Source organism: Balaenoptera borealis (assembly GCF_965194805.1).
Source record: "Balaenoptera borealis genome assembly, chromosome: 2".
Taxonomy (NCBI): Eukaryota; Metazoa; Chordata; class Mammalia; order Artiodactyla; family Balaenopteridae; genus Balaenoptera; species Balaenoptera borealis.
In genome coordinates, this window is record NC_138867.1 from 132,077,991 (window position 1) to 132,104,948 (window position 26,958).

The 26,958-nt window shown below is 45.1% G+C and overlaps 1 protein-coding gene across 3 annotated transcripts in view; it reads left to right on the forward strand.

Annotated features, from left to right (window-relative positions):
- GALNT10 (polypeptide N-acetylgalactosaminyltransferase 10) overlaps positions 1–26,958 on the forward strand; it is a 223,682-nt gene that overhangs the window by 92,601 nt on the left and 104,123 nt on the right. For 2 of the 3 annotated variants that reach the window (XM_082379088.1, XM_082379089.1), the window contains exons 2-3: positions 18,241–18,343; positions 20,976–21,114. In XM_082379088.1, the coding sequence (XP_082235214.1) occupies positions 18,241–18,343; positions 20,976–21,114 (242 nt within the window). Of the gene's footprint in view, positions 1–1,134; positions 1,371–18,240; positions 18,344–20,975; positions 21,115–26,958 lie in introns of those variants that run through there. The other variant, XM_082379087.1, reaches the window with a different exon arrangement.

Here is a 26,958-nt window from a genome sequence, read left to right on the forward strand (position 1 = left end):
TTCTCTACTCAGGGTCTCACAAGGCTGAAATCAGGGTGTCGCCAGCCTGGGCTCTTGTCTGGAGGCTCTGGGGAAGAATCCACTGCCAGGCTCATTCGGCTTGTTGGCAGATTCAGTTCCTTGTGGTTGTAGGTTGGGGTCCCCATTTCCTTGCTGGCTGTCAGCCAGGGATTGCTCTCTGCTCCTAGAAGCCACACACATGGCCCCTGGATCTTCAAAGCCAGCAATGTCACATCAAATTCTTCTCACTCGTTGAGTCACTTTGACTTCATGTACTGCCAGATGGAGAAAACTCTTCTTTTTTGTGTGGCTAGATTATGTCGAGCTGGATAATCTCCTTTTGCCACATAACGTAATCAGTAGAGTAAGATCTCATCACGTTCGCAGGTTCTACCCACACTCAAAGGGGAGGGGAGTGTAAGAGGATGAGGGTGATTGGAAGGCATTCTTAGAATCCTGCCTGCCACAGATGGTTTGGTTCGCAATGAATTAAAAATTAAAACGAAGTGGTTCTTCATCACAGATAGTTTGAAAGCTCTGGTTTAGGACCCAGTAGAGAGGAATGACATGTATGCAAATGGCTGTAATTTGAGACCTTAAGGGCTAACTTCCAAAAGGAGAAGGGTAGAGAGGGCACAATGAGAGGTCAGTGGGAGGGAAGATTATTGTGTAAGTGGAAGGGGATAGAATTAGGGTTTCTTGAGGATGTGGTATTTGAACTGAGCGTTGTAAGACAGGTATAATTGGGATCTTTTAAAAATAAGGCAGGGTGGCAGGATTGCAACAGTTACATTTCTGTTTAGTGCCTTGGATGCAAACACAGAACTGAACTGAATCTTCTGAATCCTCTCTAAAGTCATTTTATCGCTCTATGACCACAAACAATACAACATGGCAAACGACCCCAAAGCTCAGGGGCTTCAGACAGCAATCAAGTGTTATTGCTACAGGTCTACAGGTCAGTTGGGTGGTTCCTCTGGTCCCGGCTGGGCTGTCTCATGCATCTCGGACCAGCCATGGTGGGCTGGGCAGCTCTGCTGGCCTTGCTGGGCTCTCATATCTTTGGGGCTTGGCCGGCTGTCAGCTAGTCCGGTATAACCTCGGTTGTTCTTCACACGGTTCCTCTTCCACCTGCCCCTCCCCTCCTTCTAGCATATACTAGCCTGGGCTTGTTCCCTTTGAGGAGACAGATGAACAAACACGAGGGTGGAAGAGTGCAGGTCTTAGAGGCTTGGGCTCAAAACTGGCACGCTGTCACTTCTGCCTCCTTCTTTTGTCCACACCAAGTCACCAAGCCTGCCCAGATTCAGAAGCTGGGGAAACAGACTCCATCTCTCGGTGGGAGGAGCCAGAGGATCCCACTGCAAAGGGTATGGACACAGGGAGGGCTCGGTGGGAGGAGCCAGAGGATCCCACTGCAAAGGGTATGGACACCGGGAGGGCTGGAGGATTGGGGCCACTCTTTCAGTCTGTCTACCACAGGCATCCTGAGAAATCTTACTAAATTCTCTAGACGAAAAGAACAAGAACCCCCTCCCGACTTCAACTCCATTGTTTCTCAAGCTAAGCAAAGGTTTTTGGAGAAACTTATGTGTGAGAAACCATCTGGAAAATGTACAGTGGTCCATTAACCAGAGTTATAAGAAGCCAGGCGTCTAAAACAGTCCGCAGTCTTCTGTGTGAGTAGAAGGCGAAAGAGGAAACTTTCTGGGCAACCTGATCACCTTTGCTTCTGTGGTACCTTCACCAGCCCACATTAGACTCATCCTTCAATGCCCAGCCCCAGTGCTCTCTGCAGAACTGTTCCCAGAACAATTATTTTGGGAGAATAATTCTTTTCCCAGGTTCCAGTAGCAATTTTTAGAATGAAATGGTGTCAAATCTGGCCTTTGATGTAGACAAAAAACATTTCTTTTATGTTACTTCCTGAAGTACCTAACCCAAGGCCAACAAATAGTAGTTGCACAATAAACGATCATTAGATGAATAGATGAATGAATGGTTAGATGAGTAAACGGATGGCAGATGCTTCCACACTTGACTGAAGCTTTCTTTTAGAAGAATCTGATATTATCATAAACTTTATTTCCTTCTCTCCAAATCAATATGTCAACTTGAAATCTTTTGTAGTTGTTCCATGTCTACGTGCTTTAAAGAAAAACCCAGAAAACTGATTGCACAGGGGAGGAACCCTGTTGTGTTCTCACTCATATACCCTGTCATTATTAGCATAGCATTGCAAACTGAGGTCCATGGGTTCCCGAGGATATTAATCATTCTCTAGCTGAAGGGAGTGGCGGGGGGGCGGGGTACTTCTCATCAGATAAATTTGTGAAATGCTGGATTAAACAGCGGGGCAGCTTTCTTTTTTGTGAGACTTCACAGAGCCTTTAATATGCTAATATACATCTAATGTATCTCCAAGAGAGCATTAGAATATGTAAGGGTTGAAAATTGGAAGGATTACTTTTTGTGGGTGAGGCAGGGCAGGGGTGCAGGGAGGAGGGAGGTATAATTTTTTTATTATGATAATACATAACATAATATTTATCATTTTAACCATTCAGAAGGGTACAATTCAGTGGCATTAAATAGATTCACAGCGCTGTGTAACCATTACAACTACTCCCAAAACTTTTTCATCATCCCTGACAATAACTCCGTTTACACAATAACTCCCCCTTCCCGCCCCCCACCATTACCTCTATTCTGCTTTCTGTCTCTGTGAGTTTGCCTATTCTAGGTCCCTCTGTTGACTAAAAAAAAAAAAGCACAACGTGAGAGTTGTGAGTTAAGTTTTATCTGGGGCGGCAAAATGAGGACTATAGCCTGGGAGATAGCATTTCAGGTTGCTCCAAGAAACTGCTCCAAAGAGGTCGGCGGGGTGGAGGGGGAGAAGTCAGTATATATGTGATTTGGGTGAAGCGGGGTACGTGCAATCAAGCACACACGTTTGCAGAAGATAGCGCTGGTCACGAGGAGCAGATGTCTCCATTAATTATTTTAGTGCTATTCTAGATATGAGGAGATGCAAGAATTAGGCTCGTAAAGTCTTCTCCCGAAACTATCTACCTGAAGACCTGTTCTGCCAGTTTTTCCCAGAGCACCAAGTGCCTCATTCCTGATCTCCACCCTGAACCGCTTTCAGGGTGTGTTGAAGGTCAGTGGCTGCATTGGCTAGTGACTTCATATTTGTAGAGGCAGATGGCAAGTGCCAATTTTTAGTTGGCACCTCATATAAGTGGAATCATATGTGTCCTTCCATGTCTGGCTTATTTCACTCAGCATAATATTTTTGATGTCCCTCCTTGTTGTAGCATATTTCAGAATGTTATTCTTTTTCTGGCTGAATAATAACTATTCCATTGTATGTATGTGCCGCATTTTGTTTAATCCTTTATCTGTTGAGGGACACTTGAGTTATTTCTACCTTTTGACTGTTATGAACAATGCTGCTGTGAATGTTGGCATAACAAATATCTGTTTGAGTGCCTGCTTTCAGTTCTTTTGGTTACATACCTAGGAGTGGAATTGCTAGGTCATATGATACTTCTACATTTAAACTTTAGAGAAACCACCAAACTTTTCCACAGAGGCTACACCATTTTACATTTCCACTAGCAATGCATGAGGGCTCCAGTTTCTTTGCCAACACTTGTTATTTTCCGTTTTTTAAATTATGGCTCTCCTGGTAGGTGTAAAGTGGTATCTCCTTGTGGTTTTGGCTTGCATTTCCCTAATAACTAATGATGTTGAGCTGTAAGAGTCCTTTATGCATTCTGAATATAAGTCCTTTATCAAATGCCTGTTTTGCAAATATATTCTCCCAGCCCATGGCTTGCCCTTTGAAGAACAAAGGCTTTTAATGGCAATGAATTCCAACCTACCCATATTTTACACTTTTTGTGTCCTATTTGAGAAACCTTTGCCTAAACTTAGGTCACTAAAATTTGCTCACATATTTTCTTCTACAAATATTATAGTTTGGCTCTTATGTTTAGGGCTGTTAACCATTTTGAGTTAATTTTTGTGTATGCCGTGAGGTGTAAGGGTTGAGGTTTATTTTTTGGCATGTGATACCTAATTTTTTGACACCATTTGTTGATAAGATCATCCTTTCCCCACTGCATTTCCTTAGCACTTTTGCTCATAATCAGCTGATTATATACCTGGACTCTCCACCCCATTCCCATTGATCACATGTCTTCCCTTGCTCTAGTACCACACTCTCTTGGTCACCGTAGCCCTTGAGCAGGCCTTGCAATTAGGACGTATTAAGTTCTCCAACTTTGTTCCTCTTTTTCTAAATTGTTTTGGCATATTCTTCTAGATCCCTTGCATGTTAGTTTTACAAAGATTGCATTGAGTCTCTAGATCAGTTTTGAGAAGATTGACATCTTAACAATATCAGGTCTTCTGATCCATAAGCATGATGTATGTCTCTGTTTATTTAGATCCTTGATTGCTCTCAGCAGTGTTTTGTAGTTTTCAGTGACTAGGTCTTGCATAGTTTCGTTAAATTTATCCCTTCAGTATTTAGTATTTTTGATGCCATTGTAAATGATATTTTTATTTCCATTTCCAACATTTCGTTGCTGATATTTAGGAATACAATTGATTTTCATGTGACAACTTTGTATTCTGTGACATTGCTGAACTCACTAGTTCTACTAGTGCTTTTGTAGATTCCTTAGGATTTTTTAATGTAGATAATCATGTCATGGATAGACATTGTTTGACCTCCATTCTGCAGTCAAAAAATGGAGACCTAGAAAGACAAGGGACCTGTCTGCTGCTGTCTCACTGTTCATAAATGCAGAGACACGAGTTTGAAACCTGGATCTTCTGGATCCTCCTTCAGGGTCCTCCCCACCACACCCAAGTTGCTTCTCAGGATTTCAGGCCTCAAGAAAAGAAGCTTGTATCAGCTGAGATTAGATTTGAATGGCTTAAACACAAAAGAAGTCTATTTTTCTCTCACTTTAAAGTCTGGAGGTTTGCATCCCAGGGCTGGTATGACAGTTCTGCTTCATAAAATCCTTGGGAACCTAGGCTTCTTCCCACAAGTAGCTTCACCATCCCTAGGCCATGGACCTCCATCTCGTGATCCAATATGGTGGCATTTGCATTCTAGACAGCAAGATAGAAGGAGTAAAGAAGGAAAAGGTGCCCACCAGTGATGTCTTCAGGTAGGTTCCGTGGACTGCCACACGACACCTGCACCCACATCTCTTTGGATAGAACCCAGTTGGGCCACACCTAGCTGCAAGGATGTCTGGGAAATATCATCTTTATTCTGAGAAGTCATATTCCCAGCTGAAATTTCTGTTACTGTGGAAGAAAAAGAGAACAGCTGCTGGGGGATAAACAGCAATTTCTGCCACAACCTAAAGGGTAGGAATCCAGAAAGGAAACAACTTGAAAATTGTTGACGAAAAATTAATCAGTCGATCTAAGAAAGAATTGGAAAATTTTTTTCGAGCCAAGTTTGAGGATTATAAACGGGAAGAACATCTCAGAAAGCTCTGAGAACTGTTCTACCAGTTAGAAATCAACGCACAGTTATATAAGTTTTCTGAGACAGGGGGCTGTGTATCAAATGATGTATTATTGACAGTTTACATAATCCAGATCTAAGCGTCATCCTGGGGGGTTGTGTGACCCCCTTACAAAATCAGGAAGGAATGTTATCTTTTAAGGAGCTGTCTTGTTGATGGTAGGAGAATTTTGCTCTTTATGGTTGAGCAGGTATTCCTGCAGATGGGGGAGGTTTGGTCGATGCACAATGAAGATACACAATGCACAATGCAGATACACAATACACAGTGCGGGGAGAGGGGAGGCCAAAGGGCAGAGAAGACTTTTTATGTTTAAATTTTTCTCGTCTTGCTATAAAATATGAATTGTATTTCACAAAATGAAAGGAGGAAAAAGGTGGCAGAGTTCAAAGTCCGTTGCATCTTTTACAGATCGTTTTAGGATCAGGTGAGCCAGCTCTCTTTAGTTTTTATAGCCCGTTAAGTTGACCTGAAGCCATTTAGTCAGAGGATAAAGTTAATCCTCAGAACCCCTTATGGTATTACATCCTTGTGACTATATTAGACATGTCTAATCATGGATGACCTTCTTTCATCTAGAAAAGATAAAACAAAAGATGTCTCCTCATTCATTTGGTCAACAAAAATTGCTATCTCCTACCCTCATGGACCTCACAGTTTGAGGAGAGATAGGCAGTAATGAAATAAGCACCTGAATGAATGTGAAATCACAAAGGAGCCATAAGGATGCTACAGGGGCACACTCAGGGACTGTGATCTAGTCAGGGAGGTCAGGGAAGGTTTGCCTGAGGGTTTGGATTCATTTCTGCCCGCAGAGGCTACTTTCATAGCAGAGTGGTGTATTCTGAGAAAACCATCCTTTGTGCCATTGTGGTTACACCTTATGAATCCTGCCTGGGGCACTGTATGAGTAAGAGATCGTTATTTAAGAACAAGGATGCCAGAGTGAGAGTAGGATGGGGGTAGGGGAGGGGGGAGGTGGAGGAACTGCTCAGGGGCTTTGAGAGAGTCCTTTGTGGCTTACACCCCAGGAGAAATGGAGAAGAGGAAAGGAGTTCAGAGGTTCCAAGATGGCAGGTCGAGGAGGCCAGGATCGTAGTCCAGTCAGAGACTTTCCTTGGGGGCCAGGAAGGAGCCCAAAGAATTTGGGAGCCCAGAAGGAATTTTCTAATAACTGGAGTCACCTGTATGGAGGAAGAGAGCTTCCCATTCTCTAAGTACCCAAGCCAGGCTCAGGGACCATCCATGTGCCGTAACAAAGAAAGGGTTACTGGGTCCAGTGGACCATCAGAGGAGGTAGCATCTGACCTCCCACTCAGCATCTAGATTCTGTGACTGAGACCTGGAACAGGGGAAGGTCCTAGCAGTTGTGTATGAGGGGAGGCCAGTACCAGAGGAGGGGTCAGCCATCCGTCACTTTCTGCTTCTCCACTTCCTCCTGCTTGGGGAACCTTTGCAAGCAGCGAGCAGAAAGAGAGCCTGAAGAAATCAACCAGCAGACTGCAACCTACCAGGTGTACTTGGGAATTCACTCTTCCAGCTTAAGGCAGGTGCGGTAGATGGGTCCCGTCCTTTGGCCAACACTGGTTAACTGGTAAGGGCCGCTTGGAGCACAGTGTTGAGAAGGATTCTCGGAGTCTGGGACCCATAAGGAAAAGTATTACAATAGGTTGGTGATGCCTGCCTTTATCCTAGTGTGATTGTGAGGAAGAAATGGGATGATATATGTAAAAAATGCTTTGTGAATTGCAAAGTGCTATCCAAATAATAACTAATAATGATAGCTATGATTTTTAGTGCTTCCTAAATACCAAACACTGCTAAGAGCTTTACTTCTCACGATAACCTTTATGTTAGATACTGTTAATATCCTGCCTTTTACAATCGAGGGACCACGGCTTGGAAGAACAGTGTAATTTGCCTAAGGTCGCACAGCTAGTGAGTGTAGAACCGTGACACAAGCCTAGGTGTTTCTGACTCCAAAGCAACTGCTTTTATAGACTTTGTTTTGCTGTCTTCGGAATGTAGGGGATTATAACTGTCATTATTACTATTAATAGAGCAACTCTTCTATTACTTGGGGGCTCAGCCCTAATTCCCCAGCTAACGGGGTGTGTTTGCAGCCGTTTTTTGGTCCCTGGAAAGGTTGGAACTTGCCTTCTGTTCAGCTTACCAATTCTGCCCACCTTTCTCCTGACCCGTCCACATCCACTCTGCAGAGCAATGTAATGACCCTCTGTTATGCTCCGTTCGCCAAGCCTCTGAGAAGAACACTTTCTAGCAGGCTGCCTGTGGTTGTTCAAGACTCCTCATGAACAAGGCACAGAAGGATGATTCACTTCCACAAGTCGTGCTTTCCTGAGAGCCGACTGTGCTCCCCAAACCTTTCCAGGCACGGACATGTGGGGAGCAGCGGACCGACATGTGGTAGGAACTCTTAGCTGTGATGATTACACGCATGGGGTGGTTGGCAGTTTGCAGAGCACTTTCATATCGATTTTCTCTCCAGGCCTCAGTTTTGTCATGTACAAAGTGGATGTAAGGACAATAATGATATAGTAAAGTCTCATCTTTCGAAAGGGTTAGGTTATAATAAACTTACCACTTAAGGTGAAAATAACGTAAAATTAGAATCACCCTTGACAATCATCCATGGAATATAAAGACAAACCACCTCTCAAAAGCCCAACTGAGGGCTCCCCTGGTGGCGCAGTGGTTAAGAATCCGCCTGCCAATGCAGGGGACACGGGTTTGAGCCCTGGTCCGGGGGGATCCCACATGCCGCGGAGCAACAAAGCCCGTGCGCTACAACTACTGAGCCTGCGCTCTAGAGCCTGTGAGCCACAACTACTGAGCCTACGTGCCACGGCTACTGAAGCCCACGTGCCTAGAGCCCGTGCTCTGCAACAGGAGAGGCCACCGCGATGAGAAGCCTATGCGCCGCAACGAAGAGTAGCCCGCGCTCGCAGCAGCTAGAGAAAGCCCGCGGGAAGCAACAAAGACCCAATGCAGCCAAAATTAGACAATAAATAAATAAATAAATTTATAAAAAAAAAAAAAGCCCAACTGAGGCAGTTTTTCCTCCAGCATTAAAACTGATGACTATTTCTCTGGTTGAAGTCATCACGGTGCCTTCTGAGGTAATGAAAATACTTATCTTCCAAGAGTAGGCTCACTCGGCACCAAAGTGCTCACAGTACCAGAGGCCAGAGGGAACTAGGCCCCTGGGGACATCATCCAGGATACAGGCTCGCTGAGCGTGGGGACAGGAGGATCACCAGCCTCCCTAGTTAGGATTTCTTTCTCTTTCTTTTGGACCATGTGTCACTGAATTCCTGAAGCTTTAACTATATATATGATACAGTGCTATTAGGTCTGATTTCCTGACTTGCTGTCTATGAACAGGATTAAAGCTTGAAAATAACATGTAATGAAGCAAACACCAGGCTGGGTGAGGGGAGATCTGGGCTCAGGCCCCAGGTCAGCCCCACCTGCACCCATGGCATCTTGGGCCAATGGACCTTCAAGATGAACTTATCACCCAAGTGTCCGAGTCCTGAGGCTGCATTTCTTGACTGCAGACTTGCAGGACCCTTGTGACCCTATTTAAAAAAAAAAAAAAAATGCTTATGTCCATCCCAGCTTCTACCTTCCTGCCTAAACTGGCGTCATCTCTGCCTATACCACTGTGATGATAGCCTCCTCCCTGTGTTCCGCCCTTCCTCTTGGCCTCCTAATCCTTTCTCCAGTGGCTATAAGAGAGCTTTCCAAATGCAATCTGATCTTGCCGCCTCCTTCTATAAAATACTTCATTTCCAAACGCTTCTGGGGAAAGACAAAATTCTCATCCCTGCCCACCTCTCATCCCTACCAGGCTTCCCCTCCTTCTCTGTGCAACACACACCCTGATCTTCTTTTAGTCCCTCCGGTTTCATATTTGCCCAGCCAAATATGGGCCTTTGCACATCTTCACTTCACCCTCTGTCTGAAATGCTCTGTTCTCCTCTCCCTGCTGAGTTTATTCTAATCATACTCCATCCGTTTCCTCAGGGAAGGCTTTCCTGACTTTTCTGACTGGATAAGACCCCCCTGATCTGATCTGATCTGAAAGAAAGGGACTCTCTTTGCACCATGTATCCTTCTTTTCTGCACAGGCCACTGTAACTAATTAAATTTACTTGTGATTCTGGATTAAAGTCTATATTCCCTTCTGCCACACACACTACTATAAGCTCTGTGAGAGCAGGGCCCTTATCTGTCTTGCTCACCAGTGTATTCTTTATACCTAGCACAGAGCCTGGCATGTGCTTGTATTCATTAAGCATGTAAGTGGATGGACCGATGGATGGATGAGACACCCAAATGAACATTGTCAGATGATCAGTGTTGTTGTTTTGTTTGTTTTTCCGGTGATAAACCCTTTGGAAACTTCCTCTGAAGAAAATGGTACAAGTTGGAATCATTCTTTTAGAATGAAAGAGAAAAGTTACTGAAGGCTCCATTTGCCCTTTAGATAGTAGGTATCACAAACATCTTGGCTCTTTTTCTCTCTGCTGTTTAAAAAGTCTTTTAATGAGCTTTCACACTGTATGTAGCAAATGACCTTTTCTAGAGCCATCTGTACAAAACAAAAGGGTGAATTGGACGAGTGGGTTGCTTCTGCCCTTGAAAGCGAAGCATCAGCCTTTTTAAACAAGGGTTCCTATTTGTGAATGACCTTACCCTCTTAGGGAATGGGGCCCCGCCCAGACTTCAGATTCCGACATCCTGGTGTTGAGACCACAGAGTTATCGGAGCGAGGAAAATTGACACGCCTGATTCCTGGGTGGAACTGCAGGACTTGCCTGACGTGGCCACGGCCGATGTCGTCAGTCTTGTGGTTGCTGGGTTATAGTGTCTCTGTCCATTCATAAACAGTGCCCTTTAGGGGCAATTGTTTTCTCATACTGCTTGGTCCTGGTTGTAGTGGAAGGTAGGTTTTCTCAGAACAGCGGCCTACCAGGTGAGGGCTGGGCTTAGGTCAGCTCATTTCAGTCTGACTTCTGGAATGCCGGAGAGCGGTCCTCAGCCTACAATGAGGGTACGTTCCTTCTGAATGAAAACAAAATTGTGTTTCTCTCTGCATCTATCCCAGGAAGAGGGGGACTCTGAGATTAATTACAGGTGGATAGGTAGTAACATTTTGTTCTTAGACCTCTACTCCAGCCTGTTCCTTGCTCAAAGACCTTTTGTGGCTCCCACCTGCCAAACAGCTCAAATGTAAGGCCCTCAGGTTCTGGTCCAGACTTCCTGGCCTCCTTGTTCCTGACTCTCTGTTGCATCCCACTCACCCCAGCCAAATCAGTCTCCTTGCCACTAAGGAAACAGGTCCCTTACTTTCTAACCTCCATCGCTTTGCACATGCTTCCCCTCCAGCTGGGCTCCATCCCCCCAGCCAAAATCCTACCCATCCTTTCAGGCAGCTGTCAAAGACCTTGCTTCTGCAGGAATTTTTCCCTGATGGTCTTAAGTAGAATTTAACCTTTGGCTCTTGTAAATAGCTTTAGAATTCATCTGTACAACTTTCAAGGCACTCACATTACATACAGTGTTGTGTGTTTTTTCCTTTCTTATATCCATGCTGTTTGTTGAGGCCAAGAATTATCTTATTTTTCTTTATTTCCTCCACAGCTCTTTGGACATAGTAGGTCCTTAATTCCTTTGTGGAGTCATCCTCTTTTATGAGGTGAATGAAGAAATAAAACAATTCAGCTTATGTCCTCGTAACTCATGAAGAAAGTACATTTATCAGTTGTTCAAACTCCCTTGCTTAAAGTAACTTTATGCTTTTGGCTAAATTAAGTCCTCCCTGGCCCTCTTTGAAGGATAACCTTGAAGGCAACCTTGAAGAGAATGCTTTGCTGTGTTATCTGTGTGTGTGTGTGTGTGTGTGTGTGTATGAAGGTTATTAGAATAATCTACTTAGCAGATAAACAAATGTTTGGAATTACATGGAGTCATTTAAGCCTCAAAGCAAAATCATTCCAGTGCCTTTGTAGGGTTATTTGAGAGGAGGATTGGGGGCAGGGAAGCTATCCTAAAATTTGCAGCAGAATCTAATCCGTTATAGTCCTCAGACCCTGGATGAAGCAGATGCCCTACTCACTTTTCCTTTCCGCATTGCCGTTTTTGAACATACAGCCCTTTTTCCATTGTTTTGAAGACACTAGCCAGCTCAGCCAGAGACACAAGTGTCCTCTCTGAGCGGTAGCTGCCAAGTCGGCAGCGCTGGGATTAGAGTATGTGCTTTAACAGACCTTTCTCCTTGGGCAGAATACAGCTGGCTCACTTCACCACCTTTCTTCCTTCCCTCCAAAGGATGCCAGGCACGCTAAATAGTGATTAAACAAAAGATTAAAATTCCATTTGTGTGTGTGTGTGTGTGTGTGTGTGTGTGTGTGTGTGTCTGAACACTAATCGATTCTTTCAGTGGAATGTTAAGTAAAAGCATGCAGATACCAGAAGCAGTTATTTAGAGCGGCCAGTCAGAATCCATTTCCAATTTACTGTTTAATGTGATTTCCACAATCATTCTGCCAGCCTCCTCCCCACACTCTCCCTCGCCTCCCTTGCCCTGTGCTCCTTCCCAACCTCTCTGCTTCCTGTAGCAAAAGGACATCTGGGAACAGAGGGCAAGGAAAGTAGCAGAAGATGGTTGCTGAAGGAAAATAATCACGGCTTTTATAGACAAATCTGTGAGTCTGCACAATTAAAGAAACTTAAAATTACCTCTGGATTGAAACCCAGACATGCTTTTTTGCATAACATTAAGTGATTGCCATTGCATAAGAATCGCTGTCTTTTGAGAAGCATTGTTCATGTTTTTCTTGTTGCAAAAGGTCTGTGGCATTTGTTTCTGTTGTAGAATGCCACTATTAACTAAGGACTTTCTTCTTTCCTCAAGAACAGCGAATTTCCACATGGGCACATAACCTGCTGTTAATGAGGAAACTCTCTAAGTCCTGTTATCAGCAATAGCCAGTTGAATTGGCTCAGGTGTTCAATAGGTTCCTTCTGCAGGGCGCCCAGTTTTATTATTAGATTCCCATCTCTGTCCTTTTCCCTCAAATATGACCATCACATACACCAGATCGTAATCCTTCTCCAAAAATAACGTATTAATAGTTGCACTCCTTTACCGAAGGGGCCTAACTTTGTGCCAGACACTGAGCTTGATGCGTTGTATAGATGAGTTCAGTTCATCCCCTCAGGTGCAGGTTAACCTGCAGGTTATTCTGATAGTTTTCCCTATTTATCAGTCAAGGAAACTGGGGTCCACCTGCCCAGGGAGTAAAACCTAAGTTTTTCCGTCTCTGGAATCAGAATGCTCTGAATCATCCAACTAGACTTCCTGCCCCATTAATGAGCAATCATTCATTCAGTCATTCACCTGATATTTACTGAGGGCCTAAGGTATTGACCTAGGAACACACAGTGACAGCTCAAAACAGATGTGCCCCTGCCTTCAAGGAGCTCACAGTCTAACCCAAGGAGAGAACAGCCAGATCTGGTTTGGTCTTTGGGGCTGACAAACTATGGGATTTTGGGCAAGTCTGTTCTACTCTGTTAGCCGCAGATTTCGTATCTGCAAATGAGGCAGCTGGATTTTGACAAGTGGTTTTCCACCTTTATTGTGAATCACATGGGGAATGTGTTTAAAGACACCTTCCTGGCATCCTACGCCCAGATATGTTGATTTAATAGGTTCAGGGTGTGGTCCAGGCATTTGTATCTATAATGAGAGCTCAGGTCTCCCAAGAACCATCCTTTGAGAGAGACTGATCTGACTGTAAAGCCATTAGCATCTACAAGGGATCTGTGTTGTCATGCCTGTATCCCCAGTGCCTACCACAGTGCCTGGCACAGAGTAGATCTCGGTAAATATTTGGCAATAGTTGGAATGATCTATCTGTGGGGTTTCCGTGGGTGGATGTCAGAGACTCCTGATCAAAATTTTCATAAAGGTTTCTGGATAGGATTCTAAGGGCCCTTTGGGCTCTGAATGCTCAGTGGTTTTAGGAGCGAAACCAACTCCTTCTCTGACCAAAAGCTCAGACCTATTATTGGAAATCTTTTAAACTTGTATAGTAACATTTGAGTCCTGTATCAAGGTGATTTGATGAGATGTCAATTTACAGTAGATTCTTAAAATCCTAAAGGAGTTGGTACCCACATTCTACGTGTAAACTCTGAAAGTGCTCCCGATAACACAGTTTGTGATTTTTCTCGGTTGATCTGAAAGTACCTTTTGGGCAGGTAGTGCTGTCTCTATTTTCCAGGTACGAAAATCGAGGTGCCTGTGACTCTTGTAGCTTGTCCAAGGCCACACTACAAGGGCTCTCTCCACTAAAACCCAGCGTGGGAGTCAAAGAACATAGCTCTTATTCTCTGGCCTGCTTATGTGGCCTTGGTTGGGTAGCTTGGCCTCTTTGGACGTCAGTTTCCCCACCTGTAAGATGGAAGACAGGTGGACTTATTGTTTCTGAGCAGCTGCATAGCTTGGTTATTTGAGGACCCCCCTAGTAACGTGTTTAGACATGCAGAAGTCCCTATGGCAGCAAGCTCCAAAGTCCTCTTAGTTTAGGGAGGAAATAAGAACTAATGAGACCACCTAAAACAGGCCACCTCTGCAGATCATTCCAGAGAGACATGCATCATTAAAGCAAAGACAATGAGGTGGTAGAAGCTGTTAAGTGTGAAACTCCCAGAATTTTGGAATCTTAATTCTCTACCCTGTTGGTTCAGCAATTCACTGTTCATTCAAGGGAGTTTACCTCTATGCGGTCACAACTGTGAGATTCAACCCCGTGCCCTGTTCCCAGCAGTGTGAGAAGACTTTCACAAACATATGGCGGAAACAGTGTCCTTTCTGGACTCTTAGACTCTTGAAATGTCCTTGTAAAGTTTGCCTCACCCTTGCTGCTCAAAGTGTTTTTCGGGGATCAGCAGCATCAGCCATCCCCTGGGAGCTTTTTATTTATTTATTTTTTTATAAATTTATTTATTTATTTTTATTTTTGGCTGTGTTGGGTCTTCGTTGCTGCGCGCGGGTTTTCTCTAGTTGCGGTGAGCAGGAGCTACTCTTCGTTGCAGTTTGCGGGCTTCTCATTGTGGTAGCTTCTCTTGTTGCGGAGCGTGGGCTTTAGGCACGCAGGCTTCAGTAGTTGTGGCTTGCAGGCTCTAGAGCTCAGGCTCAGTAGTTGTGGCGCACGGGCTTAGTTGCTCCGCGGCATGTGGAATCTTCCCGGGCCAGGGCTCAAACCTATGTCCCTTACATTGGCAGGCAGATTCTTAACCACTGCGCCACCAGGGAAGCCCCCCTGGGAGCTTTTTAGAAATGCAGAGTCTCAGGCCCAGCCCCAGACCTCCTATATCAGAATCCATGTTTAACAAGATCCCCACGTGATCGTACTGCACAGGAAAGTTCGAGAAGCGCTAGCCCTAACCCCGCACTTGAGTCCCCTCCTTCACATCCTGATGAACAGGAGAGCATCCTATTCCTGGCCTCCTCTATCTTCCTCCAAGTGCCCCTGTTTCATCCTAATACCAGTCCAACTTTTAGAATTTCTTCTCTATCTTAAACTAATCCGTCAGTCATTCAGTAACTTCTGCCCTTGGCACTCACGCTAGCCTCAGGGCCTCAGAGAACAAGACAGATCCTCCTGTGTCCCCCACGGCTTCCCATCTCCTAGTCCTCATACAACAACACAGTTTCTAATCTTCCTCATACATACCTGTATGTGGCAGCCTGTTGCAAACTCACTGGGGCCAGGAAAGTAAGACAAGTGAGAGATGAGAGCCAGGTGAAATGCACTAAAGAATGGCGGGGGACTGTGGCAAAGTGGAGAGCCATGTTCTGGCCCAGCTCGGTCAGAGCATTGACGTGTCTTTTGAGTTTTCAGAAGAAGCCAATGAATCTTGATAAAACAATAAGAAATCCCTCCATTTTTTTCACGCTGGCAGTTAAAAAAAAAAAAAAGATCCTCAGAAGCCACCAGGTTGTGTTTGCCAGTGATCATATCTAAGGTTTTTGTGACCTTTGATGATGAATATCTGCTCAGCTTGGATACAATAGCCCAGGTGTAGCCTGACCAGCACAGGGAGGCAGGATTATGGCCTCCTTCATTCTAGACCAGTAGTTCTCAAACGGGAGTGTGCATCAGAATCTCTTGGAGGACTTATTAAAACCCAGATTGCCAGGCCCCACCCCCAGAGTTGCTGCTGCTACTTCCTGGGCAGGGCTCTGGAATCCGCATTTCTAACAAGTTCCCAACCAGTGTGGATGCTCCTGGTTCACGTTTTGAGAACCACTTTAGATTCGTTCCTCCCATTAAGGCAGCCGTGGTTTGCAGAACCTCTTTAGGTCCACCAGTGACCTAATGTCGTCAGTGGAAGTTCCCAGTCTTTGGGTAGCAGAAGAGGGAGAAGGAATTGGGAGGGAGGGCTGGAGGAAAGATTGCTAACCAGCCCTTGACCGACCAATCCTGACATCTAGAGGTAGAATATTTACTTTGGGCAGATCCCTGACCCATTCCAAGATTCAGTTTCCCTGTCTGTGAAATAGGGCAGTGGCCCCAGCTCAGTTTCCAAGTATATGTGTTCGCTTGTTCGGAGATTTGATTGTCAGTTTGTTTTTAGCAGAGGACCTTTTAAAAATGAAATCCCACATGGAACCCTGGTATAAAAAACAGACAGATGCATTGCGGGTCTGATTGAAGGAGGGGAGTCAAGCTCTTACTCTCAGCCTTCACCTTCCCAAGGTAGCACCGAAGGGTCTCCTGTAGAAATGTAGCTCACCATAGTTGAAACCTGCTGAAGGAACTTCCAGCTCAGCTCCTGTGATTTCTAAGCCCCCGAGAACTGTTTGCAGGCACGTGGCCTTTGTTTTTGCAGTTTTCTTTCCCTCTCTGACCACAACGTCTGGCAGGCCCACTTTCAGAGTTTTCTTCTTGCAACTCAGAGAGGTCTGTAGGAGAGGAAATGCCAAGGATTGTTATTATCTTTAGAGCCATTGTGGAAAATCTGCTAACGCGAGAATCAGCCGGAGCCTTAATAAACAGGAGTGAGGATGATTTTATTCCAGTGGCTTCTTGTGAGTGCTAATATTCCAGCACACCACGCATTCAGGGACTAGCTAATTATATAGGAAATAGGACTAGTGGATTCTGCGTGCCACAGTGGCAAGAACAGGTGTGCGGGGTTTTTAATGGGCAAGGTGAGGTGGAAAGCTGTTCTCATGTAGGTGAACACAGGTACTTAAACAGCCGTGTGGAGCAGTGTTACTTTGGGAAGACTCTTACTGAGCCCTGGGGCCAAGTCTTTAGACTGGACTCTTGGCATGGGAAAGCATCTGGCACCTTCTGATGACCCCAGACACTGGAATGCAGCCTCCTTTAATTAGGGAAACTGCTTCCTAATGGGCCCACCAGCATGGGCTCACCTTCCGGAACACAAAATAAATGCCTTCCTCTCCCAGCCCCTGGGACTACTCTCCTGTGGCTGCTATATATTCCTGTTTTCTTTCAGCCATCTAAGTGCTTGTTCAGACCTTCCACACACATTTGACAGCTGTTTCCCGTCTTTGGGACTGGGCCTTCTTTGGGACTGCAGAGATGACCAAGACCCCACTTCTCTTCCTGTGCTCTGTGCTCCTTGGGCCCAGCCCAGCCCTGCCGTGCTCCACCTGCACCTGGAAGTCTATGCCCAGGCCATGTGCTCTGCCTGCCTCTCATTTCGCTTATCTGAAGCCCAGCCCAGAGGCCCCCATGTCCATGAAACCTTCCCCAGTTCTCCCAGGCAGAAGTGAAGTCCTCTAGCACTTTCTCCAGACCTCTCACCCAAGATTCCCTGCCTCTGCCCTGTCTAGTACGGAGCCACTAGCCACCTATGGCTCTTGAGCACTTGGAATGAGGCTGAACTGAGATGAACACAAGTGTGAAATACACACTGGATTTTGAAGACTTAGTACAAAAAAAAAAAAAAGAATGTAGAATACCTCAACACTTTTTTCCACTGTGTGTTGAAATGATAATACTTTACATGGAGTATATGGAGCTAAATGAAATATATTATCGAAACTCACTTCACCTTTTTTTTTTTAATTTGGTTGTGCTGGGTCTTGGTTGCGGCACGTGGGATCTTTAGTTTCTTCATGCAGGATCTAGTTCCCTGACCAGGGATCAAACCCGGGCCCCCTGCATTGGGAGCACGGAGTCTTAACCACTGGACCACCAGGGAAGTCCCTCACTTCACCTGTTTTTAAAAAATTTCTTAAATGTGAATACTAGAAAATGTAAAGTTACATATGCAGCTCACCTAGGTGGTTCACGTTATATTTCTGTTGGACAGCATCACACCTACCTCTTTCTCTCTTCCATGAAAGGAATGTCTGTCCATCTGTTTTCTCTGCCGTGGGTTTGTAAGTTCCAGGAGGGTGGACACTGTGTGTCATCTTTCTGAACTGCACACCTGGCTGGCACGGAGCAGGACTAACAAAGCTATACTGAGGAAATTAATACATGAACCAATGATGACAGGCATTCAGTCAATACTGAAAGCTCCTTTAGGCAGTGTAATTTCTGGGTCTCTGTTGTTAAACTTATTTCCCCTTTTCTTCTATTTCACAGTTTTTGTCTTTTTTTAGGGCTCACACAATCAGCAAAAGAAGACCTTTTTCTTGGGAGATGGGCAGAAGCTGAAGGACTGGCACGACAAAGAAGCCATCAAGAGGGATGCTCAGCGCGTAGGTACGAGAGCAGGGCATCCACGGACGGTCCCCGGGAGAGTGTTTGCACACGCGTGTGTGTGTGTGTGTGTGTGCGAATGTGTGTGTTTAACGGGGGTATCTGGACCTCCTGTTGACTCCCTATCCGTTTGCCGTCATCCTTCCCCTGGTTCCTGGGATCCCCCGCTTCACCTGTTAGCTGACCCCTTTCTCCACTCACGTCACCAGATCCACTGCCTTCGGGACTTTGCCCTGCTACCTCTATGGTGATAGAAAATGTCTCCCTCCTCGAAGATATTTTACCACTAAAATGAGGAGCAGTAATCATAAGAGCCAACACTTATTGAACACGTATGGTGAACAAGGCCCAAGGTCCACACTTTTGTTGGTGAAACTCCTAACCGACCTTTGTAGCGCATTTGATGAGAAGGGACCTGGAGCTCAGAGAGGTGGGGTAATTTGCCTATAGTCACACAGTGAGAAAGAGGCAGCCTTGGGCCTTGAACTCAGGTCTAGAGGGCTGAGTTGATCCCTACCCAGCACCATAGCCACAAGGTTGAATGAATCTAGTGGGCTTCAGCTGAAGTTTTCTTTGCCTAATTAGCCTTTGGAACTGTTGCTGTTACACTGCAGCGTTGGGAAGTGGTGGGGTGGTGCAGAAATTATGTGGCGAGTCATCTCGAGAGAGAGCCTGGGCTAGGAGCCAGGAGAGCAGCTCAGGTACCACCTACCAGCCACGTGACCATCAGATAAATTCCATACTCCTGGAGCCTCGGTTTCCCCCTCTGTCAGCGGGGCTCATGCTTCCTACTTTGATAACCTCAGGGTGTTGTTGTGAAGGTGACAAGTAAAGTATAATTTACAATACTGGAAAGCACCGCAGAAATATAAGGGATTGTATTTTATTCATTTTTATCTCAGTTAGAGGTACCCACCACTACTGATTTTTTTTTTTTAAAGTTATACTGTGACAAAACCAGATGACAATAAGGCTCTGAATAGAGCTGATGTAACCACTGATGGTCAGGGAAATCGAAGACAGGACATGCATTTTTCTATATGTCAGTGATTTAAAATGAAGGGGGGGGGGGCGGGTGCTGCCTAGATTAAGAAAGGAAACATTTGAAAAGAGCTAATTTTCCAGGCAGTTATACCGGAATTATTAGAACGTCGGGCTAACTAGCCAGAAAAGAGTAAGCAGTGGCGACATCATTGAGAGTAATAATAACCAGCGTGTGTTGAGCGCTCACTGTGTGCCAGGCATCTTGCCCTGCATTCCCTCCTTAATCATCACATTGAAGCTTCTCATCCCAGGGAATACAAAGGGCAAAACTCAAGACGCAGAAAGGCTGAAGGTGCTCCTGAGGTGACACAGCTGGGCCCAGCAGCAGGGCTGGGCTTCAAACTCCACTCTGCCCAGCTCCGGGGCCTGAACTCTGAATCGCTCCCCTACACTGCCTTCCCGAAGCTTCCCTCCCGACCTGAACAGACGCTTCTGCTCTTCTTTTTCTGCCTGTTGCATTTGTGTCCCTTGCGGGATCTGTGCTGGGCACTGGCCAGCAGTGTCTTATCACAGAGCAATGCAAGTTACAGGTGGCGGAGTCCTCTCTCTGTCGTTGGGCTGGATTGGAGTAGACACCACCCCTGGGCTCCCCTCTTTGCTTGCACCTTGTCATCAAGCTGATGTTGTCAACATTTACTTTGCAAAGTAAACAGGGTGTTGCTCCGTCCACGGGCTCCAGAAGGTGAGGTGATGTTGAATCACCTGACTTTTATTACCCTTTCTTCCACACCCTGGCCAATGGCAGATGCTTGGGCTATTATTGCAGGGGTTGGGGGACATCCCCACGTACCATCTGCACCCTGGGAACCCAGAGAGTAATTTCCTGGAGCATCAGGGACTCTTTCCCCAGATGGACTGTAAAGAGAGAGGAAAACTGGTCCTGGATCCACCCAAATCCATTGCTCAAAACAACACTTTTCAGGCAATCCAGGCCTAGGCTAGGCAAATCTTAATTTGTTTGCTGGCTTAAAAAAAAATCAAAACATCGTTTATCATTTGTGGCGATTTTGATTTATGTATAAAGCTTGCCTTGCCTGGAGAGTAATCATAGTATTTCCTCACATGGTTTATAGGGTTTATAGTTTACAGAAAGCTTTCATGTATGCAACCTCTCACTTGACTTTCTCAGCGTGGTGTGGGTACCAGACAGGAACAAGCTACATGTAGTTCAGAGAGGTAGTACTGGCCCAAGGTTGATCAGCTCCTAGGCAAGTGACCTGGCCTCCCATCCAGGTGATCAGACTTAAAGGTCAGGGATGATTGGGGCTCCTAGCAGAGTGGGGGAAGCATGGGCTTTGGAGCCCAGAGACCTGGTTTTATAGCCTTTCTGAGTCCTGGTTTATCTGTCTGTAGAATGAGGGCCCGTATGCCTACCCTGACAGCTTTGCTGGGGAGATTACATGAGAACAGGTCTGAAGTGCATGATACGCCCATGGCTGAGTCTCATTCCCCCCCCTCTTTAGCCCTGCAAAATCTGGAGGAACACTGTATATCAAGTGTAAAGTTCTGTCTTGGTGATTTAACCATATTTTTCATCTTCCCTTCCCCACTCCATTTAATTGGCAACACTGACTTTGCTCTTTGCTCCTAGGAAACGGAGAACAAGGGAGGCCCTTCCCCATGACCGATGCTGAGAGAGTGGATCAGGCATACCGAGAAAATGGATTTAACATTTACGTCAGTGATAAAATCTCCCTGAATCGCTCTCTCCCTGATATTCGGCACCCAAAGTGAGTGTAACATCTCTCATCTTCTGGGATCTAAGGATTTTGCCCTGGGCTCTTGTTGAGAATTAATTAAAGAAAAAGGTACATAAAGCACTGCTGGAGGAGATTTCCTCCTGTTACCTAGGGCCTTCGTGCACAGGTTCGTGTGATCAGATTCTCCTAGAATTTAGAACTGGTGTGGCCGAGGGACAATATTGTCTCTCCAAAAGAGCTGGTCTCCTTCCTCTTTTCAACCAGCGGAAACCATGACCTCTGTATTTCCTTTTTTGACTCTGGCCCACAGGGAAGTCCAGACCTCAATTTGCAAGACAGTTGCAGCAGCCGTTTCAACCCTCCCTTTCTCCACCTTCTGTGTGTGACATTTTTATTTTTTATTTTTTTAATCTTTATTTTAGCTATCCTGTGCACCTATACACCTATATGTTGGTTATAAGCTATCTCAACTCACTTTGAGAGAGGACATATCATAATGATTATAAAGATAACAGTGGCAGCTAACATTCTTTGAACAGGTAGCGTGTGTCAGGCACTTCGTTTGCATTGTCTCAGGTCCCTGTGATGTAGGTCCTGTGATGATGCCCATTTTTACAGATGAGGAAACTGAGGCTTAAAGGGGTATTATAACTCATGTAGGGCCACACTAAGAAGCTGAGCCAGTTCTTGAGCTCCAGTTCAACCAAAAACTATACTCTGGATCTTAAGCCATCCTGCCTCCCCTTTTTAATAGGAGTACTGTAGTGGTCATGGTGATTTTCTAGCAGGGGGGTACCTCTTAAAGTTGCTGTGCATTAGCATCACCTGGAGGGCTGTTAGTTTGAACACAGGACCTTGAGCCTCACGCCCATGATCCCTGATTCAGTAGATCTGGGTCGGGGCCCAAGAACTTCATTACAAGTAAGCTTCCACGTGACGTTTGTGGGGTCCACACTTTGGGAACCACTGCAAGCAGAAGATTTCAAAATTGTTTCTTCACGAAGGTGGTACTGAGTAGAAGTGGAGCATAAACTGTTTTGCTCAGGGACTAAGAAATTAGAAGCCGGGAAAAGATAACAACAGCTAACACTTATTAGGTACTTACTGTGTGCCGAGCATTATTCTAAGCCAGCTGTTCTCAGAGTGTGGTTCGCAGGCCAGCAACAGCAGCATCACCTAAGAGCTTGTTAGACATGCCAATTGCTGGATCTCAGCCCAGGTCTACGGAATCAAAAGCTCTGCACAGGGGCCCAGCCGTCCGTGTTTTAACAAGCCCTCCAGGGGATTCCGATGCAAAGCTGAAGTTTTTATACATACATTCTTTTTTTATATTCTTTTCCATTATGGTTTATCACAGGATATTGAATAGAGTTCCCTGTGCTCTACAGTAGGACCTTGTTGTTTATCCATTCTAAATGTAACAGTTTGCATCTACCAGCCCCAGAACCAAGGGTACTTTAAGTGCATTAATTCAGCCAAACCTTCCAAAAGCCCTATGAGATAGGTACCTTTATTAGCACCATTTTACAGATAAGGAAGTGAGGCCAAAAAAAAAAAAGGTTAAATAGTTACCGTGAGATGATACAGCTGGTAAGAGGTGGCGCTAGAATTTACATGCAGGGAGTCTGACCTAGAATCCATAAGTCATAAGGTCTTTCCACCTCTAAGGCCTCAGTGGGTAGAATGTAATAATAAAGAATCTTGATAGCATGTGTGGCTACTTACAAAATGCTTTCTGCCCGCTTACATCTTTCAGTTCCTGCAATAGTACTTTGAGGTTGGCGTGTTTATTATCATCTCCACTTTGTAGATGAGGAAAGCACACAGCTAGGAATCCCCACCCGGAAGGTGTGCTGCTTGCCCAGGACTGGGCCCAGTTTGCAAGGATTTCTTGCGGCGAGGGGAGGGAGCGAGGGCCTTGAAGGGCTTGCTCGGGGGGTTGCACTTCATTTCATGGTCTTCACTGTCAAGCCCGGGATTTTTTTCACCTAAGTCTGAGAATGTAGTTCAGCTATTACTAATGTTGTTGGATTCAGAACCGTGACCCGACTCTGAGGGTCAGAAACTCAATTTATATGTTTAGCCCCTCGCAGAGTTCAGAATTCTTCACTAATTTCATCTTTCTAAGTCTGGGAAAGAAGTTTCATCTGGGAGCATTATTCTCTCACCTCAGCTACTGCTCTGTGGTTCTGTAAGTTCTCAACTCTGGCTATACCTGGGGTGGTTTTAAAAAAATACAAAAGCTGGGGCCCTACCCCAGCCACTGGAGTCTGAATCTCTGGAGGGATAGCCTGGGTCTGAGGATCTTCTGAAATCTCAGAACGTGATTCTCGCATATAGCCAGGGTTGAGAACTGCTGGTGTGAAATAAGGAATATTTTTACAGTGAGAGAGAGATGCTTTCATCCATTCATTCATCTGTTCATCCAGTAAATGTATATTCATGGTCTTCTGTGTACCAAGCCCTGTGCTGAATACCAGGAACACAATGATAAATGAGTCATTATTGCTGCTTTGGGCAAGAGCAGGGGGTGGATGGCAGGAACAGGTCATTACACCACAGGTGAGAACCAGTGAGGGAGTGGGCACAGGGTGCTTTGGAACCCCAGGGGACACCCCCACCTAACACCAGCCTCTGCGGGAGGACATTGCACGTAGAGGACTAAGCAAGACGGTGCTTTGCCTTAACAACTAAAGGGGCGAGTCTCCCAGCTGTTAGAGGGAGAGCCAGGGGCGGGGAACAAACCCTTTTGTCTCCCAGTGCAGTGCTCTCTCCCAACAGCCCAGAAGAAGAAAGGTCTTCATAATCAAGGTGTCCTAGGACCCACAGATAGGTCTGTGAATAGAATTCAGGAGGGTCTGTAAACTTGGATGAGAACAACATTGCATTTTTCTTTTCATGAACCTCTCACTGAAATCTGATGTTCCCTTCAGTTATGAGTGTAGGCAACGAAGCACCTATGATATTTTCGCCAAAAGAAATCATTTACTTTCCCATCGCTTTACAGATATCTCGAAATGTCACAGATACTCATCACTGCTTTGGAATGAAGGTAGTTTTTAGAACTTCCACTAGATCTTGTCATTTAATGTGTTAATGAAGAAGCACATTTATGACTCTATTTCAAATTCTTTTATTATTTTGATAACAGTATTTCAGTCTAACTGGTTTCCTTTACAAGCGCATCTATTTTATTTTATTCGTTGTACACACTGTTCTGAGAAGTGATGATAGGCTTCACCAACCTGGCAGAGAGGTTCAGGGTTTGGGTTTAAGGGGAGGAGTCCCAGTTCTGGGTGGATGTGAATTGAGCCTAAAGCTCTCCTGTATTACCAGCCCACCCACCCAACCAGTATCCAAGTTATGGCAAAAGATGTCGCTAAATCCAACGCTCCTGACACCCACCCTTTTTTAGAATCCCGTTGTGGAAGCTGACTTTTTTTTTTTTTTTTTTAATGGTAAAGATGGATTTTATAAAATCATTAAGCTGCTTTACTTCACAATTTGAAGGAAGGGGCTACAGTGGAATTTTGCAGAGCTAAGAAAATTGTTTACATTGCTCTGATAAGCAATTTAATATGAACATCTATAAACATCCGTTTCATATTTGCCATAGTTTGTTGTTAATTTTTTCACATGAAAGTTTTGTTTTTTTTGCTTTAAGCCTTGAATATGTATTCATTAAGACTCATTTAAGCACTAGAGCACTGCTAAAATTCCCTGATTTAAAATATCCAAGTTTCTGATTACATAACAAGACCTCAAATATTTGGCACCTATACAACTGGCACCTTTCAACAAATGGAATTCTAGGCAGAAGTTAAGAAGAGCTATTGAGAAAAGCCAAAGGCACTGAGTTCAAAGGAATTTCCTGGTTGGGCAGGTCTCTGTAAAAGCAAAGTGTTCTGGGATGGATTGGAAAGAAAAGCATGCAACTAAGCACACTCCATCCTGTAGGCTCACAGGGCAAATGAGCATTGAAGCTGAGCTGAAGAGGCGTAGGAGAGCAGTGAAGAGCAGCAGGAGAAAGGGCAGCAGGAGGAAGAAGAAATACCAACAGTAAAGGAGGGGAAGGAGGGTTAAGGCATGATTGGTGAACAGGAAAGGAAACATCAAGAAGGGAAGGAAGAAAGCAGAAGGACAATGGTGTGAAAAAGAGGAAATAAAAATATGAAAGATCCAAACCAAGGAGAAATGGAATCTTATCCAGAATATCCTATTATGTTATAATACCTGAAAGTTAAGAATTAACTCTCTTTAATCTTTATTAGTCCACATTGGCAAATAGCAGCACTTATCTTGATAAGATAAAAACTCAAATTGCTTACTCAATTGCAAGAAACTGTCTCACATGGATTATCCCATTGGGAAGCCGACTTTTCATAAATGAGCTGACAGATGTCTTGAAGAGCTTTTCTTTTCTTCCAGGGGAAGTGGGGTGGGAGAATCTTTCCTGCAGTTTGACAGCAGAAATGTGTGAAGAAGTTAGAGCAGTCAAGCCACTCAGTCCCTCCTGTTGCTTTTAGCTTAAACAACTTCTCTGGCAGGAGCTGAGGTTTATGTTTGCCTTCTACTCCTTCAAACTGAATTTTGGCAACAGCCTGTCAAGGACAGGACCAAGGAGCTGTTTGCTTGCGCCAGCTGCATTTGCTTCCTCCAGAAGCTGCACCAGGGAGCGTGCAGCCACGGAGAGTGGAGACTAGGTGGTCCAGCCCCACCTGCTGGGTTTGCATGTGGGAGGTGGCCAGCTGGCTGTGAGCAGGCCTGCCCTCGGCCCCTCCTGCCAAGGGAGCAGGAACAAGGATGGCTGGTGGGCTGGCCCACTTTTCTTCTCCCCGGGGGCCCTGCTGGGCTGTGTGGCAGCCACACATGGAGGCCCCCTCCAGGGCACAGAGCTGGCAGCAGCGGAGTCCCAACTGCTGGAAGTTGCCCGGGTCTAAAAGTTCCTGGGCACACCCCTCCGTTGGATGATCAGCTTCTTCCGTGCAAAGATTATCCATGGTGGGGGTGAAAGCAGCCTACAATCCTGACCTGCTTTCTCCAGTCGATGAATATAGCTTCCAGTAATGAATGAACCTGAACGGCATCTTTGTCACAAGAAAAGGCCCGAGTCTACCGGATTCCTGGTTCCATGCTCCTTCTTGATTTTTCCTTTTTGTTAAATTAACATGGTTACTTTATGGTATGTGCTCAATTTCCTCAAAAGAATTTATAAGCTCATATTATTATAATAGGCCTGGATTCTGTTGAGTGCCTTTACATCCCCAACAGGCTACAAAAGCAGCAAGGGATCTTCATTCTCAAAGAATGAAGATCACTGGAAATAGTAACTATGTGGGTAAATATATACAATTTTTTCTTACTGTTTAAATCTTTCAAAAAGATATCTGACTGGGGCTTCCCTGGTGGCACAGTGGTTGAGAGTCCACCTGCCAATGCAGGGGACACGGGTTTGAGCCCTGGTCTGGGAAGATCCCACATGCTGCAGAGCAACTGGGCCCGTGAGACACAACTACTGAGCCTGCACATCTGGAGCCTGTGCTCCGCAACAAGAGAGGCCGCGACAGTGAGAGGCTCATGCACTGCGATGAAGAGTGGCCCCCGCTCACCGCAACTGGAGAAAACCCTCGCACAGAAACGAAGACCCAACACAGCCAAAAAATAAATAAATTAAAAAAAAAAAAAGATATCTGACTGTGTAACCCAAAATAATAACATATCCTTGCGTTTAAAGCATAGATAAAAGTAAAATGTATCCCACCATAAAGGTTAGAGGGGAGAAATGTAATATAGTAAGGTTCTCCTACTTACAAAGTGGTATAATGTCATTTGAAATTAGACTTTAAAAGTTAAAAGTATATAAAAGTATATACT